The sequence below is a fragment of the Thalassophryne amazonica genome, chromosome 10 (assembly GCF_902500255.1).
Source record: "Thalassophryne amazonica chromosome 10, fThaAma1.1, whole genome shotgun sequence".
NCBI classification, from domain to species: Eukaryota; Metazoa; Chordata; class Actinopteri; order Batrachoidiformes; family Batrachoididae; genus Thalassophryne; species Thalassophryne amazonica.
The window spans coordinates 5744297-5761175 of NC_047112.1; the positions used below are offsets into that span (position 1 = coordinate 5744297).

Genomic DNA, 16879 nt, shown 5'->3' on the forward strand with positions numbered 1-16879 from the left:
GCCTTTTGCTTCGTCCTTGTTGTTGTCTTTGTTGTTCAAACTGCAAGATCCAGTTTTGCAGATTCAATCCGACAAATGAAGGCAGCTTCATGTCGTCCTTCCTTCTGATAAGAACAAGCTCTCTGAATGAAATAGAAGAATAATAATTAAAAAAAACAAACTCCGCCTCAGTCCATCGTCATAAACGTTAAACTACGCCAGGATACAGGATCCCGTCTAGATGCCTTATTTTTATTTTTTTTGTACAATCGAGAGTTCGGCGATGCTCAGGAGGAAAAGGGCAGCGTGGGAAAACTCTTCCCATCACTTGGCGTCCAATTGTGTGCTGGGTAATGGAGGAGGCTCCGGGTCAGGTGAGGGCGTGCGAGCGGCCGCCTGTGCCGGTCCCGGAGACGGCGTCCAGCTGGCATCAGTTGACCGTGGGCACCTGGTTCAGGCTGTACTCTTTGGCTTTCAGCCTCAGGTTGGCAATGCTGTTGGCCATGTTCATCCCCTGGGACGTGTTGGTGTTGGAGCAGGTGGGCGGGTACGTTGCCATGGCACTGAGAGACAAGAGGAGAGAAGAAGAGAGGTTACCTGTGGCTGGAAAAAAAGACGTCAGTGCACGCGTGGAATCGGTTCAGCTAAAGACAAGAAAACAAACTCACCACCGACATATGTGCACTTTTATACTCGTACTTTAATATTAATGTTTCAGTCGTTTTACTTTAAGCACAACAAGAACATCTGACTGTGAAACAAATGCTTTAAATTCTTTTTAATCACCCTCTCACCTGTCTTTACCTATTTCATTATTTTCTTTATTATGTCTTTTCGTTAGCTTGTTGACCTGATTCAGAAATAAATGAATAAGTAAAACGGTGTAAAAATGTGACTTTTTGGTCGGTTGTGTAAAAAGCACCAGAGCCAGTGTTTTATTTGAATCCTGCAGGATGGAGCAGAGGAATGCACTTTGTAGTTTAGAGTTTCAAATTAACCTGTTTTCTGGAGTAAAAATCAAATCTTTTTTTTTTTTTTTCTGGATTATCAGCTCATTGTTTAATTTTTGTGCATTATTGATATTTATTCTTTTATTTCCGGAGTTTACTTTGTTTAGTCATTTGTAAATAGTTACTATAATTATTATGAATAACAAAGACATGATTTTTTTTTTTTTTTTGGTGTATATGTCACAGCTGAGTATTAGTCACAAGACCTTCCGAACTAGTAAAAAAAACCCTGACTTTTACTCTGGAAAACATGATAACCCTGTGTGCTCTACTTCCCTTGATATAAATGTACACATGTCTGAAATGGCATTTTTGTCTCTATATGACATCATCATATGTAACATCTCTGTGACCTCATTATGAAGTCATTCATACCAATCAGTCACAAATATTTAGCTGATCAATACATGCTTTAGATCATCCATCTGGGCTTCTTAGTTGTTGAGATCAACGAAAAAGGTCTTCTTGACCTTTGAAATCAAATCAGCTCTATGTCTCAGTCCAAATAAGAGTCACACCAACTTTGATCCATCTACACTTCTTGGTTGCTGAGATAAAACACACACAGACAGACACACACACACACTTACTTTATAGTGAGTGGCAGGAAATGGTGAGAGAACTGAAATTTGGTAATTGGGTAAAAATGTTTATTAGATGTAGTCTGACAAAAAGGTGTGGAGCAAAGACACTTTGCAGTAGTTTTGAAATGGGCCTTTAATTCCTAAAGAACAACTGTGTTTTGGAATTGTGTGAAAAATAAATAAAACAACCAAACAATTATACAGCTCTTCATGGCCACTTCTAACATTGTTGCCTTGTGATGTCATATAGACATGGCTGATCTTCTCTTTTGTTGGTCAGAGGGAATACTGTATATAATTCAAATATTCTTAATATCATTATTAATAATAATATAATTGATGTGATATTTAGACACTTTTAGTTGAGCAGAGGTTTTGCTCTCTCAGTACCCTTCCATGAAAAATAAAAAGATTTATAAACAAAGGACTTAATTGAAAATCTCTCTGCAGTGTCGTCTCTGCAGATGACACAAATCTGTTTTGTTCAGGAGATAATTTGCAACAATTATTATCTGATTTAGGAACAGAAATGATAAAGTTGAACAGTTGGTTTGATATTAACAAACTGTCATTAAATTGGTCTAAAACTAAAATGATGTTATTTAGAAATCATAAAAAAGACGCACTAATACAGTTAAATATACAAGAGGTAAACAAAGAATGTGAGAACAAGAGAACAAGTTGTTAGGTGTGATTACTGATAAAGAATCAACTGGAAAGCTCACATTCAACATATCCAAAAGGAAATATCAAAAAGTATTGCAGTTTTAAATAAGGCTAAGGACATTATTAATGGTAAATCACTACACACTCTGTATTGTGCATTGATTTCACCTTACTTGACTTATTGTGCAGAAGTCTGGGGGAATAACTATAAAACTACAGTGCAACCATTATTCATCCTTCAAAAAAGAACATTAAGAACAATCCACAATACAGGGTATCGCGATCACACCAACCCATTGTTCATTAAATGGAAAACATTAAAACTCTATGATATGATAATGTTCAAGACTGTTCAGTTGATGTACAAAGTGAAAAATAAGCAACTGCCGTTTAGAATTCAAGATTTTTTTTTGTGCCAAGAGAAGGAATATATAATTTAAGGGGATTTTATCATTTCAAAATTGCGGGTGCCTGGGACGACCAGGAAATGCTTCTGTGTCTCCATTGTGGCCCAAAAAATGGAATAATGTACCTGAGGAACTCAAACGATGTCCAAACATTAACCGGTTCAAATATTTATCTAAAGATATGGTGTTGTCTGGATATGTATCTGATGAAACAGGTTGAGTTTGTGTGTTGTATGAAGAATCTGCTACACTTGAATCCTTACTACTGAAAATGTACGGTGGTAACGCACACGTAATAGGAGCTGTTTGGGAAATATGAAACTTCACATTTTGTTTGGAAATGATCGTTCATGATCAGGCACATAGCCTGGTTTAATTTGACTGTACGGAGGGGTGTAGGCGATGATAAGCGTTTCTTCAGCCTACGCCTTTTGGGCACTATGTACATACATTGCTTCTTTTTCTTTCTTTTAACTACTTTGAGTTTTGTTTGTTTGTGTACGAGTGATTTGTGTTAAGAATATATGTGCCTAATAAATTCAAATTCAATTCAAAAATAAAAATGAAAAAAGACTCATTGGTAAATAAAATCAGCAGGTGAAAATGTTAAACATTCAACATTCATTAAAAAATACAGTACATTAAAAGAATACATTAAAAAAAATCAAATTGGAAAAATTCTATCTATCTATCTATATATATATATAAATTTCAACATAAAAAAATCTTTAAGCCCAATGAAAATGAATAATTTCTTTATTTTAAATATAAAATATTCTAAATTAAAAAGCATAAAAATGAATAAACTCGTAATCACAGGAATAATTTTTTAAATGGAATTAAACTACAATGATTTGACTTTGAAAGAAAAAAATATGATTGATACATTTTAAAATGTATTAAAAGTTAGAAAATATTATTCTAAATTAAATGCCTTTTAAAAAAGCTGATTTTTGTACAGTGAGATTTATTCATGTTTTTAAGGAGTCATCTGAAATGGTAAAAGCATTAAAACATATTTTTAAAACCATCAATCTGCTTTTTTAAAATGCAGAAACAGTTTTTCTTTTCTTTTCTTTGACCCCTCATTGGATCACAGCACCATGTTAACATGTCCCACAATGCATCACTTCACTCAGTTGGACATTTTACATGGTGGAGGACTTCTGTCACAGAAGTAAATGAATTCAGGTAACTGAAGTAACTAGCAAGACTAAATTAATGAATTAGTACAGTGAGAGTAACAGTAAGGGAGTGACTCAGAGTAAGTCAGGAACATGAAGAGACAGCAAAAGAGCAACTAACTGGTTTACCCGAGAATAAGCCACACAAGTTCAGCAATGAGAATCAAAGTTCAGGAGTCACCCTTCAATCATGAATCATTTGATTGTGATTTGAGGATCAAAGCCAGCCAGACAGACAGACAGACTGCATTAAAATCATAACCCAGTTGACAAAGATCAAACATCAGTGATGGATTTTTTTTTTTTAAATGAATGATTCGGATCAAAGACTTGGACCACAACTCAGCGATAAAGATCAGCATCAAAATCAGCAATCACAGATGAATCATCTGAATCAAAATTCAGTGATCTAGATAAAAACACGAGTGATTAGGATCAAAGATCAGCAATCACAGATGAGTGGCCTGGATCAAAGATTAGCACGAAAGACCGGTGATGACAATCAGCATCAAAGTCAGCAATCACAGATGAATCATCTGAATCAAAGTTCAGTGATCTGGATAAAATCATGAGTGATTAGGATAAAAGATCAGCGATCACAGATGAGTGACCTGGATCAAAGATTAGGACCAAAGATTGATGATAAAGATCAGCATCAATAACAGCAATCACAGATGAATCATCGGGATCAAAGTTCAGCGATTGGGATAAAAACATAAGTGCTGAGGATCAAAGATCAGCAATCACAGGTGAGTGAGATAGATCAAAGAAAAGGGCCAAAGATCAGTGATAAAGATCAGCGTCAAAATCAGGAATCACAGATGAATAATCTGGATCAAAGACTTCAATCAAGCTTCAGTGATGTGGAGTAAAAATCAGGAGCAAAGATCAGCAATGATCTGGATCAAAGATAAGGGCAACAATCAATGATCAAGATCAGTATCAAAAGACTGGGATCAAAGTTCAGTGAACCAGATTTTTTTTTAAAATTAGTGATCAAGATCAAAGGCCTGCAATCACAGATAACTGCCCTGGATGAAAGATAAGGACCAAAGATCAGTGATAAGATCTGTATCAAAATCACCAAACACAAATGAGTGATCGATGTTAAAGACTGGGATCAAAGATCAGTCTCCGTTAGGAAAAAGGATAAATAGTAAATATTAACTAATGACTAATATAGAATAAGAAAGAAGAGGTTAAAGACCTTGGTGAAGGTGCTCTCTTGATGCATTTATACTTGTATGACTTTAATTTGATGTCATAAAAACATCTTTGGAGTCTGAGTACTTTTTTTACAGGCCGACTTCAAAGAGAAGATCAGCGACAGAAGAATCCAGACATCATTCAGGTCTGTGGTTTATCACAGACGGTACTGATCCAGTTTGACTACAAGTGGATCAGAGGTATGGAGTCTGACCAGTGTTGCCACAGTGATGATGTGCAGGTGAAAGAGGACGGGAGGAAATTAAAGAAACACACTGGACTGGATCTCGTGGTCTTAACTTTTATTTATTTTGCTAAACTTCATTTTCCTCCACAACTTCTCAGAGAAAATTTGTTTTAAAATGAGATCAGTGACATTTTTAGTGTCATTGTGTTGACAAATGAACAATGAGCTTGTTTCACAGAAACTGTGTTCACTAAGCTAGCATGGAGAGGCACCACGTGGGGCTCGGCTAAGCTACCTAGCTCAGTCGTTACAAAGGGAACAATTAGTTTGTGTTTGTACTATTCAGTATTTTTTTTTTTTTAACTGAATGCAAAAATAAGAATGACATTTTCTTTGTACAAAATCTGATTAAATCGTATTTGTGTGACTCGGGAAGCTAATATGATAGCCAATGCGGTATGTCCGTTGTTTATGTCCATTGCCTCACAGGTTAGCAGTAGGGGGCGCTATCGTAATTGAGTTTTAATGGCAATTTTCATGTCGGGGTTTAACCAGAGTTTCACTTAAAATTTTTATGGATTACTTGAACAAATAGAGCTTTGACTGCAGAAAACTGGACAAATACACGCATCATAAAAAATTCCATTAAAATGAACTGAAATTTGAAGTTTTATGGCCAAATGTATTTGTAGCATTTTACTGTTATTTATTTTAACTTGAATATTGATGATGTCAATGTAAATAAATGTTTTTGATTGGCTGGCTACATTATCTGATGGCTAACACAGCTGTTAGCAAAGACGCAGTGTGCAAACACCATGCTATGGAGATGGCACCCTACCTGTAGGGGGCGGCGTTGCCCCAGGACAGGTAGTCATTGGGGCGGGGCGCTGGGCGTGGTACGATTGGCTGCTCCACCGCCGTCACGTCCCCCGAGTAGGACTTCAGCAGTGAGGCGTTTTTGCTGGCCAGCATCGCACGCTCATTCCGGCGAAATTTAGCTCTTCTGTTCTGAAACCAAACCTGGAAAAAAGAAAGAAAGAAAGGAAAAAAAACAAACAAACAGAATGAAGAATTTATCATAACAATAAAAAAGCACAATCACATTTTAACTTCTATCATAACAAACCCTGGAAAAGGGTTCAACTCTTAGCCTGAATGTATAAAATAATTGTAAATTTTACTGAGGACTTAATTCTAGTCTGAAGTTTTTTGGCAAATTTACAACATGAAACCAAAAACAGAATTCCTCTAATTTATACTCTAAGAGTTTTGTAAATGCCGCTTCACTTATCACAGATCAGCCTGTGACCTCCAACACTCACTGGGTCGGTTTGTGGCCGAGTGTGAAGCGGCTGGGATGAGGATCAGCACCTCTAAATCTGAGGCCATGGTTCTCAGCAGGAAACCCATGGATTGCCTACTCTGGGTAGAGAATGAGGTCTTGCCCAAAGTGAAGGAGTTCAAGTACAACCCCAATTCCATTGAAGTTGGGACGTTGTGTAAAATGTAAATAAAAACAGAATACAATGATTTTCAAATCCTCTTCAACCTGTTTTCAAATGAATACACCACAAAGACAAGATATTTAATGTTCAAACTGATAAACTTTATTGTTTTTGTGCTAATATTTGCTCATTTTGAAATGGATGCCTGCAACACATTTCAATTCATCCCCAAAAGGCTCAGCTGTTCACAAGCAAAGATGGGGTGACGATCACCACTTTGTGAACAGCTGCATGAAAAACTAGTCCAACAGTTTAAGAACAATGTTTTTCAACGTTCAATTGCAAGGAATTTAGGGATTCCATCATCTACAGTCCATAATATAATTAGAAGATTCAGAGAATCTGGAGAACGTTCTACAAGTAAGCCACAAGGCCAAAAACCAACATTGAATGCTCGTAACCTTTGATCCCTCAGGCGGCACTGCATTAAAAACCGACATCATTGTGTAAAGGATCTTACCACATGGGCTCAGGAACACTTCAGAAAACCATTGTCAGTTAACACAGTTTGTCACTACATCTACAAGTGCAAGTTAAAACTCTACCATGCAAAGTGAAAGTCATACATCAACAACATCCAGAAACACCGCCGCCTTCTCTAGGCCCGAGCTCATTTGAAATGGACAGACGCAAAGTGGAAAAGTGTGCTGTGGTCTGATGAGTCCACATTTCAAATTGTTTTTGGAAATCATGGACGTCATGTCCTCTGGACAAAAGAGGAAAAAGAACATCCAGATTGTTACCAGCGCAAAGTTCAAAAGCCAGCATCTGTGATGGTATGGGGGTGTGTTAGTGCCCATGACATGGACAACTTACACATCTGTGATGGTACCATCAGTGCTGAAAGGTGCATCCATTGTCTTGCTTATTTCAGCAAGACAATGTCAAGCCACATTCTGCACGTGTTACAACAGCGTGGCTTCGTAGTAAAAGAGTGCGGGTACTAGACTGGCCTGCCTGCAGTCCAGACCTGTCACCCGTTGAAAATGTGTGGCGCATTATGAAGCACAAAATACGACAACGGAGACCCCGGACTGTTGAACAACTGAAGTCGTACATCAAGCAAGAATGGGAAAGAATTCCACCTACAAAGCTTCAACAATTAGTGTCCTCAGTTCCCAAATGCTTATTGGGTGTTGTTAGAAGAGTTTCAGTCAGGTTTCAGAATTTATCATAGTACAGAAACAGCATTAGTGAAGGTTACAAATGATCTTCTTATGGCCTCAGACAGTGGACTCATCTCTGTGCTTGTTCTGTTAAACCTCAGTGCTGCTTTTGATACTGTTGACCATAAAATTTTATTACAGAGATTAGAGCATGCCATAGGTATTAAAGGCACTGGGCTGCGGTGGTTTGAATCATATTTATCTAATAGATTACAATTTGTTCATGTAAATGGGGAATCTTCTTCACAGACTAAGGTTAATTATGGAGTTCCACAAGGTTCTGTGCTAGGACCAATTTTATTCACTTTATACATGCTTCCCTTAGGCAGTGTTATTAGAAATCATTGCTTAAATTTTCATTGTTACGCAGATGATACCCAGCTTTATCTATCCATGAAGCCAAAGGACACACACCAATTAGCTAAACTGCAGGATTGTCTTTCAGACATAAAGACATGGATGACCTCTAATTTCCTGCTTTTAAATTCAGATAAAACTGAAGTTATTGTACTTGGCCCCACAAATCTTAGAAACATGGTGTCTAACCAGATCCTTACTCTGGATGGCATTACCCTGACCTCTAGTAATACTGTGAGAAATCTTGGAGTCATTTTTGATCAGGATATATCATTCAATGCGCATATTAAACAAATATGTAGGACTGCTTTTTTGCATTTACGCAATATCTCTAAAATTAGAAAGGTCTTGTCTGAGTGATGCTGAAAAACTAATTCATGCATTTATTTCCTCTAGGCTGGACTACTGTAATTCATTATTATCAGGTTGTCCTAAAAGTTCCCTGAAAAGCCTTCAGTTAATTCAAAATGCTGCAGCTAGAGTGCTGACAGGGACTAGAAGGAGAGAGCATATCTCACCCATATTGGCCTCTCTTCATTGGCTTCCTGTTAATTCTAGAATAGAATTTAAAATTCTTCTTCTTACTTATAAGGTTTTGAATAATCAGGTCCCATCTTATCTTAGGGACCTCATAGTACCATATCACCCCAATAGAGCACTTCGCTCTCAGACTGCAGGGCTTACTTGTAGTTCCTACGGTTTTTAAGAGTAGAATGGGAGGCAGAGCCTTCAGCTTTCAGGCTCCTCTCCTGTGGAACCAGCTCCCAATTCCGATCAGGGAGACAGACACCCTCTCTACTTTTAAGATTAGGCTTAAAACTTTCCTTTTTGCTAAAGCTTATAGTTAGGGCTGGATCAGATGACCCTGAACCATCCCTTAGTTATGCTGCTATAGACTTAGACTGCTGGGGGGTTCCCATGATGTACTGAGTGTTTCTTTCTCTTTTTGCTCTGTATGCACCACTCTGCATTTAATCATTAGTGATTGATCTCTGCTCCCCTCCACAGCATGTCTTTTTCCTGGTTCTCTCCCTCAGCCCCAACCAGTCCCAGCAGAAGACTGCCCCTCCCTGAGCCTGGTTCTGCTGGAGGTTTCTTCCTGTTAAAAGGGAGTTTTTCCTTCCCACTGTCGCCAAGTGCTTGCTCATAGGGGGTCGTTTTGACCGTTGGGGTTTTTCCGTAATTATTGTATGGCCTTGCCTTACAATATAAAGCGCCTTGGGACAACTGTTTGTTGTGATTTGGCACTAAATAAATAAAATTGATTTGATTTAGAAGGAAAGGTGATGTAACACAGTGGGAAACATACCACTGTCCCAGCTTTTTTGAACGTGTTGCAGGCATCCATTTCAAAATGAGCAAATATTTGCACAAAAACAATAGTTTATCAGTTTGAACATTAAATATCTTGTCTTTGTGGTGTATTCAATTGAATATAGGTTGAAGAGGATTTGAAAATCATTGGATTCTGTTTGTATTTACATTTTACACAATGTCCCAACTTCATTGGGAATTGGGGTTGTACCTCGGGGTCTTGTTCACATGTGAGGGGACAATGGAGTGTGAGACTGGCCGGAGAATCGGTGCAGCATTCATTCTACAGTACTGTTGTGATGAAAATGGAGCTGAGCCAAAAGACAAAGCTCTCCATGTACTAGTCAGTCTTCGTTCCGACTCTCACCTGTGGTCATGAGAGTTGGGTCATGACTGCAAGAACTAGATTGTGGGTACAACTGGCATAAATGGGCTTCCTTAGGAGGGTGGCTGGTGTTTCCCTTAGAGATAGGGTGAGAAGTTCGGTCATCCGTGGGGAGCTCGGAGTAGAGTTGATGCTCCTTCATGTTGAAAGAAACCAGCTGAGGTGGTTCGGGCATCTGGTAAGGATGCCTCCTGGGTGCCTCCCTGGGGAGGTGTTCCAGGCACATCCATCTGGGAGGAAACCCCGGGGAAGACCCAGGACTCGGTGGAGAGATTATATCTCCACACTGGCCTGGGAACGCCTTAGGATCCGCCAGTAAGAGGTGATTTGGGAAAGGGAAGTTTGGGGTCCCCTGCTGGAGCTGTTGCCCCCGTGACCTGATCCTGGATAAGCGGCTGAAAATGAGGGAGCGATGAGTGAGACTTAAATGTGTCATCACACGTCTCATGTCACTGATTGAAACGTCATAATGGTTGTTTTGATGAGGAGTGACAACTCCACGTGTGCGTGGGAAGGCGGCCTGGGGACACCAACCCTCGGGAGACGCATATCTTAAAAAACATTTATTGTTTCGATAAGAACATAGAGGCCTTGAGTCGAAGAGTCACATGATGAAATCATCTGAGTGGCGACAAACAAACAAGTGTTCCATGGTGGCCCCTTTAAAAACAAAAAACCTCTGCTACATGAAAGCATTAGTGAAATATCCTGCGCTGACTGTCATACAAATTTAGCATCGATGTAAAGCTGAGGATCCCCTGGTTCGTAAAATCTGAGCAGAACCCCACATTCTCTGAAATGTGGCTTTCTGGGAAACCTAGATGTCAGTTTTGGAAATCTGTCAGACTTAAAACCAGAGTTAGAGATTTGACTTGGTCCACACACCAGATCTACGGTCATCACGCAAACCAAGAGATGGAAGATGAGTCCCCACAATGTAATTAGGACAAATGGACTTCAGAACCCTGCCACCCGCCGCCGACACCAGCTAAATGACGACGGAGGTTCCTCGCTGTGAAATCAAATCCATTATTGGAAGGCGTGAGCTCACACGGGGGCTGGTGGAGGCTCCGTGTCCGGTTACGCACAGCCTCAGGAATGAGCCCAAAGTCTTTTTTTTAATCAAAGGATTTCTGCAACGCACTCTGGTTCACATTAATCACAGATGTGCTGCCTTTCTTCCTCCAACATCACTGCTTTTTTTTCCCTCAGCTGAAGACGGTAAAAATGTTCCCACTGTGGAATTTAGTGCAAAAGCCACAATAAATACTTTATAAATCCTCCTATTTCTAAAGTCAACAATCTGTTTTTAAATTCATACATACACAAGGACAACTCAGTTATTTATATTCATCACTCGTCAGGTAATTTATTCACTGACTGATTAATTAATGTGAAATGTCAGTAAGTGCTTCAAATAAACACACATTTTCCTTCTTCTAATTGGGTTTTGTTCAATCAACAATACAAACCAAAAGATATTTAATCTATAGCGATTAAAAATAAAGAAAAGCAGCTAAATGTCACATGAAAGAAGATGGAACCAGGAACTGTTGTTTTTCTGAGCCAGAAGACCAGGCTCTCCATTTACCAGCTGATTTACGTGCCGATCCTCACCATGAACTTTGGGTAATGACTGAAAGAATAATGCAATGGATACACATGGCAGAAACCATGTCAGGTACCTGGGTTTACACTCCTGGACAGGGTGAGAAGCTTGACTATCTGGGAGGGACTCTGAGTAGAGCCGCTGCTTCTTCAAATCAAAAGGAGCCAGTTGCGGTTACTGGGGCACCTGGTGAGGATGCCCCCTGGTGATCTCCCTGCAGAGATCTTCCAGGCACATCCAACTGGGAGAAAATTTTAGGGAAGACCCAGGACACACTGCAGGGATTATCCCGTATTTCCCAGCTGGCTTGGGAACACCCCAGGATCCCCCTGGAAGAGTTAGAGCTCTTGGCTAAGGACAGGGAAGTGTTGAATGAGCTACTTGGTCAACTACCACCATGACCCCGACCCAGATAAATGGCAGAACATGAATGAATGAATCATAGTCATTTCCTTACGAAAAGTAACTGCACTTTAATGGGCAACTTATAGGTGAAACCCCCACCCCACCTGCCTACATGACTTAAAATTTATGCAAAACAAAACTAACAAAAAAAAGTTATTTGATGACATCACATGAGGACGTCTGAGCTGCTGCAGTGCACTGACTGTCCTATAGGGGGCAGAAGCAAAGAGGGACAAAGAGATAACTAATGCTACAGTAGTTCTGACGTCTAAATGACGTCCAGTAAATCTCTCAGGAAAAGATGATGATGATGATTGTGAATGTTTCCATCAAGCTTCTTGATTTTTGTCTGCCATCTTGGGGGGGGTGGAATTTTCAGAGTTCGATCTCACCGTCTGTTTATTGCTTAAAACCTGCCATAGAACACTATATATGAACAAGAAGCGGTAACTGTGCTTAGCGCTCACTGTGTGTGCCACCGAATGGCTTTAACACATCTGTGAATTCACTGTCCACAGATCTTGTTCGAGTTTCTGACTTGCAGTTCCTAATTGAATGGCTGTTCCACTGCACTTTTCAAAGTTGGAGCTAATTCCCCCCCAAGTTTCAGGTACTGTGGAATGCAGCATAACTCAGTACTGCCTCCTGCAGGACAGTGTTCTGTGGCAGCTCAGACTCCCTTGTGTGACAAAATGATTTTTTTCTTGACTAAAGTTAAAAAAGCCTATTTCTAATCTGAATTACTGCCATTGTTGCTTCAAAAATCCATTTAACCTGATTAAACGCCTCTGTTATTTTTAAAAAACCAACACTACAACTGTGATTATAGAAGTGTGTTTCGCTACCGTTGAGCCGACATGTGTTACACACTTGTAGTTTATCAGTGATCTGTAAACCGCGGAGGAAATCAGGCCTCATTTCGTCCACTTTTCCGATCACTCTCACTTCCTTTACGTGGCGTTTGATGATCATATCAGAGATTGTGTTAATATTCCTGAAATGTGTCGATGATGCAAAAGCCAGATCTCATCAGCCGTCTTCAGTCCCACTGAAAGCACATGCTGTGTAATCCCAAACGCAAACACGCCAAAGGCTCCTCTGATAACAATCAGTTCCTCATTAATATTATGACCTCAACCTATTAGCATAAGAGCTCACAGATGATTACACACACACACCAGGCGTCCCGATGGAACAATGGAAGGGTTTCACTCATATTCTCTTCTCATACATAAAGCTTCAACATCTTTGTGTGCACAGATGGGGACTGCAGTTAAAATATTTTACAGAGAAAGGCCCGCTGGATGCAGGAACCACCACGGACCCAAGGGACCACGTGTGGGTTCATCAATACGGTCGCTGCAGATACTGATGTTGGTTTGTGTCTCTGCTATCAGTCACATTCCACAGATCTGTGTGACTGATCTGTGCGCACTCCAACATGACAGCTGACCCCAGCCTTGATTTTAAGGGGCAGAGGTCAGAGCACTTCCAGGGTCCAGTTCCAGTGCTGTCAGTCATGTAAAGCCACTGCTGATACTCCTGTACATCCTGGATGTACAGTCGGGATTGGTCAACCATCGGAGGGCTGACTGTACTTCATGCACGCACAACACACGACGAAGTAAACATACATCTGTCTGTAACAGTGTTGACTCTGCAGACCTCGAGATATCTATCTAAGAAACATTCCCACAGAGTCTGAAGGAAGCCCATCCATGTATACCAACTATGCGTCATCTATATGTGGGGGTCAACTTGGCATTTTCAGGTTGCTCGGGTTCTCAGCACTGAAGTACCCGCCGCATCCTGCATCGTGGTCAGAAATGCATGACACGTGGTTGTAGTGTCTGAGCGGACATTAACCCAGACTGCAAGTAGAACACCTCATCTGGATCTCCCTAAGTAACCATTCATTTGACATGGAGTCATTCTAAGGTTATCCAAGGATGCTGTGGAAAAGCCATGGCTCCAAAAACATCCATTATCTCACTGGTTTAGACTTCCAAGTATCATAACCATAAAATGAAACTGGAGGCACCAGAACCCTGAAGGTTTGGGCATTTCCTCCCATTCGAAGACCTCAGAACTGCTAAACACCTCTTTCAAGTGACCTCAATGTCATGTTTGACACTTTTAATGCAAACAAACATGCTTCTGATGGTGGAATCCAGGAAGTCAATGAAAGTCTGGACCTTAGATGTGCTCACGGTTCTGAACTCCGCAACTCTACTCAATGTCCAGTCTATATAGGTATTGAACAGAGTATAGGAGCAAGCACACATCCCTGATGAACACCATAATTCACTGGGAAGAAGACTCTGTTCCCACTCCACACAGCACTTATGGAGATCCCACAAATACTCTGGACCCCAGAGAGCAGCTCAGTCAAATTAAACAGTTTGCAAAAATAAACACAGGCTGGACAGAATCACGACCGTTACTCATGCTTGTAGTCCATGAGTTTTTGCAGGGCCAGGATATGGACAACGGTTGTCTTCTTGACATGAAACTGATCACTGATGAACAAGCAGCTGGCACTGAATCCTGCTGACAATGACCTGTGCTACTACCCTACCTTGCCTGACGGAGAGTCCTACAAGTTATTTCTTCCGGTCTGGTGAGATAGAACATTTTCACCAGCCTGAAGGAGTTGAACCCAGATACCACAGATTCCTGCAGCTTTACCAGCCTTCAGTAGTTTTGCACCTTTGCAGTTTCAATGAAATTTTGTGGCTGTCAGCTGAATGATGAGTCTGCCACAACGGCCCTGGCACCAAAGTTGTCCAACATGCCTGGCAGGAGGATGAAGCTTATACGATGGCTCAAAGTAGCCAAACCAACCGGACACCACAGTAGAGTCAACCGTCAGGACCATGATGTCACTTGCCATAACTGTGTTTGGACGTGGTGTAGGTTTGGAAGAACGTCACACTTTGATTCCTCTGAGGGTTACAACACCACAAAAGGTTTGACCCCTACTTATTGATTCTTCTAAAAAATGGCTCTTTGTCTACTATTAGTACCATCACAGCCCCTTTTCCTGGCTCCCTATACAACCTCGAAATGCTACCAAGCTGGTCATCACAACTCCTCTGCATGACATCCAGAATGTTCTCAAACATGAAACTCCTCTTTTTGTGAACTGTGGCGACTCCAATGTAATTCTGGCAGTTTTCAGGGTTTTGTTGAGAAAGAGCTCTTACGTTCAAGTTGTGTCATTTCTTGTGTCCTTGTTTGCAAGTCCTCCACCCAGATCACATGTGAAACCAATGCAAAACAGTTACAGCAAGTCTGTGGTTAGAGTTCTCAAACCGGGCACTTCTACAGAACCTACAGATGTCTCCCGGGTATTTCCTTGAGAAATTTGTAACATCACCAGCATTAGAGTACCAGCACTGAAGCTTTGGACGCTGGTACCAGGATCCAGCAACTCATAGTCCTCAACACATTTTGAAGCTCGAGGGGTACTGAGCCAGTGGGGATGAATACAAACCTTATAACCACCTGCAAACCAGTGCCTGTGGTTGCAGTGACATCACCATTGACCAGAGGACTGCCACCTCTATGACAATCATCAGTCACCAAGTGAAGCTGCAAGTAAACAGTGTCACACACCAAAATATGACTCACCACAGCTGGAGTGTTGACTGAGACAACAGACATGACTACCTCAATCTGAGCCTCATCATCACCTCTTTGACAGGGGCTGATATCGGACATCTTCTGAAGGAGTCAGTTCAACAAAGGAGGATCTACTCACCAACATCTGGTCACTTATCAGAGAGAACTGCCTCACAGATGTGGTACATTCCATTCTCCCTCAACAAATGTAAGTCCCATATAGGCCCATATAGTGTCAAGCGAATGGGAGTCTACAACTCCCCCTGGATTGGACTCCAGTCCAACGCAGGTTACTTCTCTACTCGAGGCCATTTACAGTTGGGTAGACTAAGACGATGTAGATTAAGTGTCTTGTCCAAGGAAGTAGACGGGCAGCATGAGTGGGATTTGAACCCAGGTCTACATATCGACAGGCGAGCTCCTTATCCCCTCATTGACCTACTGTCTCTCAACAACAGTGGAGGATGTGATCAGACAGGATGTTCCAGGTGCCCACAGGAATGAACCACCTTAGGTTTGAACCTGGATGTCCTGTCGAGTGGGCAAACCCTCAGCATCGCATCAGTCTCAACCCCTCAGCACTGCATCAGCCCCCACCCTGCACAGACAGGGATGAGCATCCAAAAGGGTCTTTTCCACGTCACCTCTATACCATGTGTAGTGTGGTATGAAACATCAGAAATTTCCCTATCATAGGATTTATTTGTTAAAATTGATAGATTTTTTTTTTCCCATTTCGCTTTTATTTGAGGCTAGACTATTGAAAAATGGCGGGATACAAATTTTCTGAACCCATGACTCCCCTTCAGTGGGCCTTTACTAAACTGTGCCCTTAAAACTGGTTTCAGAAGATATCATGGAGGGGTCCGAAATTTTCATCTTAGGTGCATGTCCACTGTGAGAGACATAATCAAAAAAAAAAAAAAAAAAAAAAAAAAATCCGGAAATCACAATGTATGATTTTTTAAAATAATTTATAATAAGTATTTGAACACCTACCAACCAGCAAGAATTCTGGCTCACACAGACCTGTTAATTTTTCTTTAAGAAGCCCTCTTATTCTGCACTCTTTACCTGTATTAATTGCACCTGTATGAACTTGTTACCTGTATAAAAGACACCTGTTCACACACTCAATCAATCACACTCCAACCTGTCCACCATAGCCAAGACCAAAGAGCTGTCTAAGGACACCAGGGACAAAACTGTAGACCTGCACAAGGCTGGGATGGACTACAGGACAAGAGACAAGCAGCTTGGTAGAAGACAACAACTGTTATGATTATTT

General features: G+C 40.7%; 1 protein-coding gene across 1 annotated transcript in view; it reads right to left on the reverse strand.

The window, feature by feature from the left end:
• Window positions 1-269: 269 nt before the first annotated feature.
• Window positions 270-16879, reverse strand: part of prrx1b (paired related homeobox 1b) — a 29569-nt gene continuing 12959 nt past the window's right edge. The window contains exons 3-4 of the mRNA XM_034179348.1: window positions 6065-6246; window positions 270-542 (exon numbers count right to left, since the gene is read on the reverse strand). Of these exons, the coding sequence (XP_034035239.1) occupies window positions 410-542; window positions 6065-6246 (315 nt within the window). The 3' untranslated portion in view covers window positions 270-409. The remainder of the gene's footprint in view (window positions 543-6064; window positions 6247-16879) is intronic.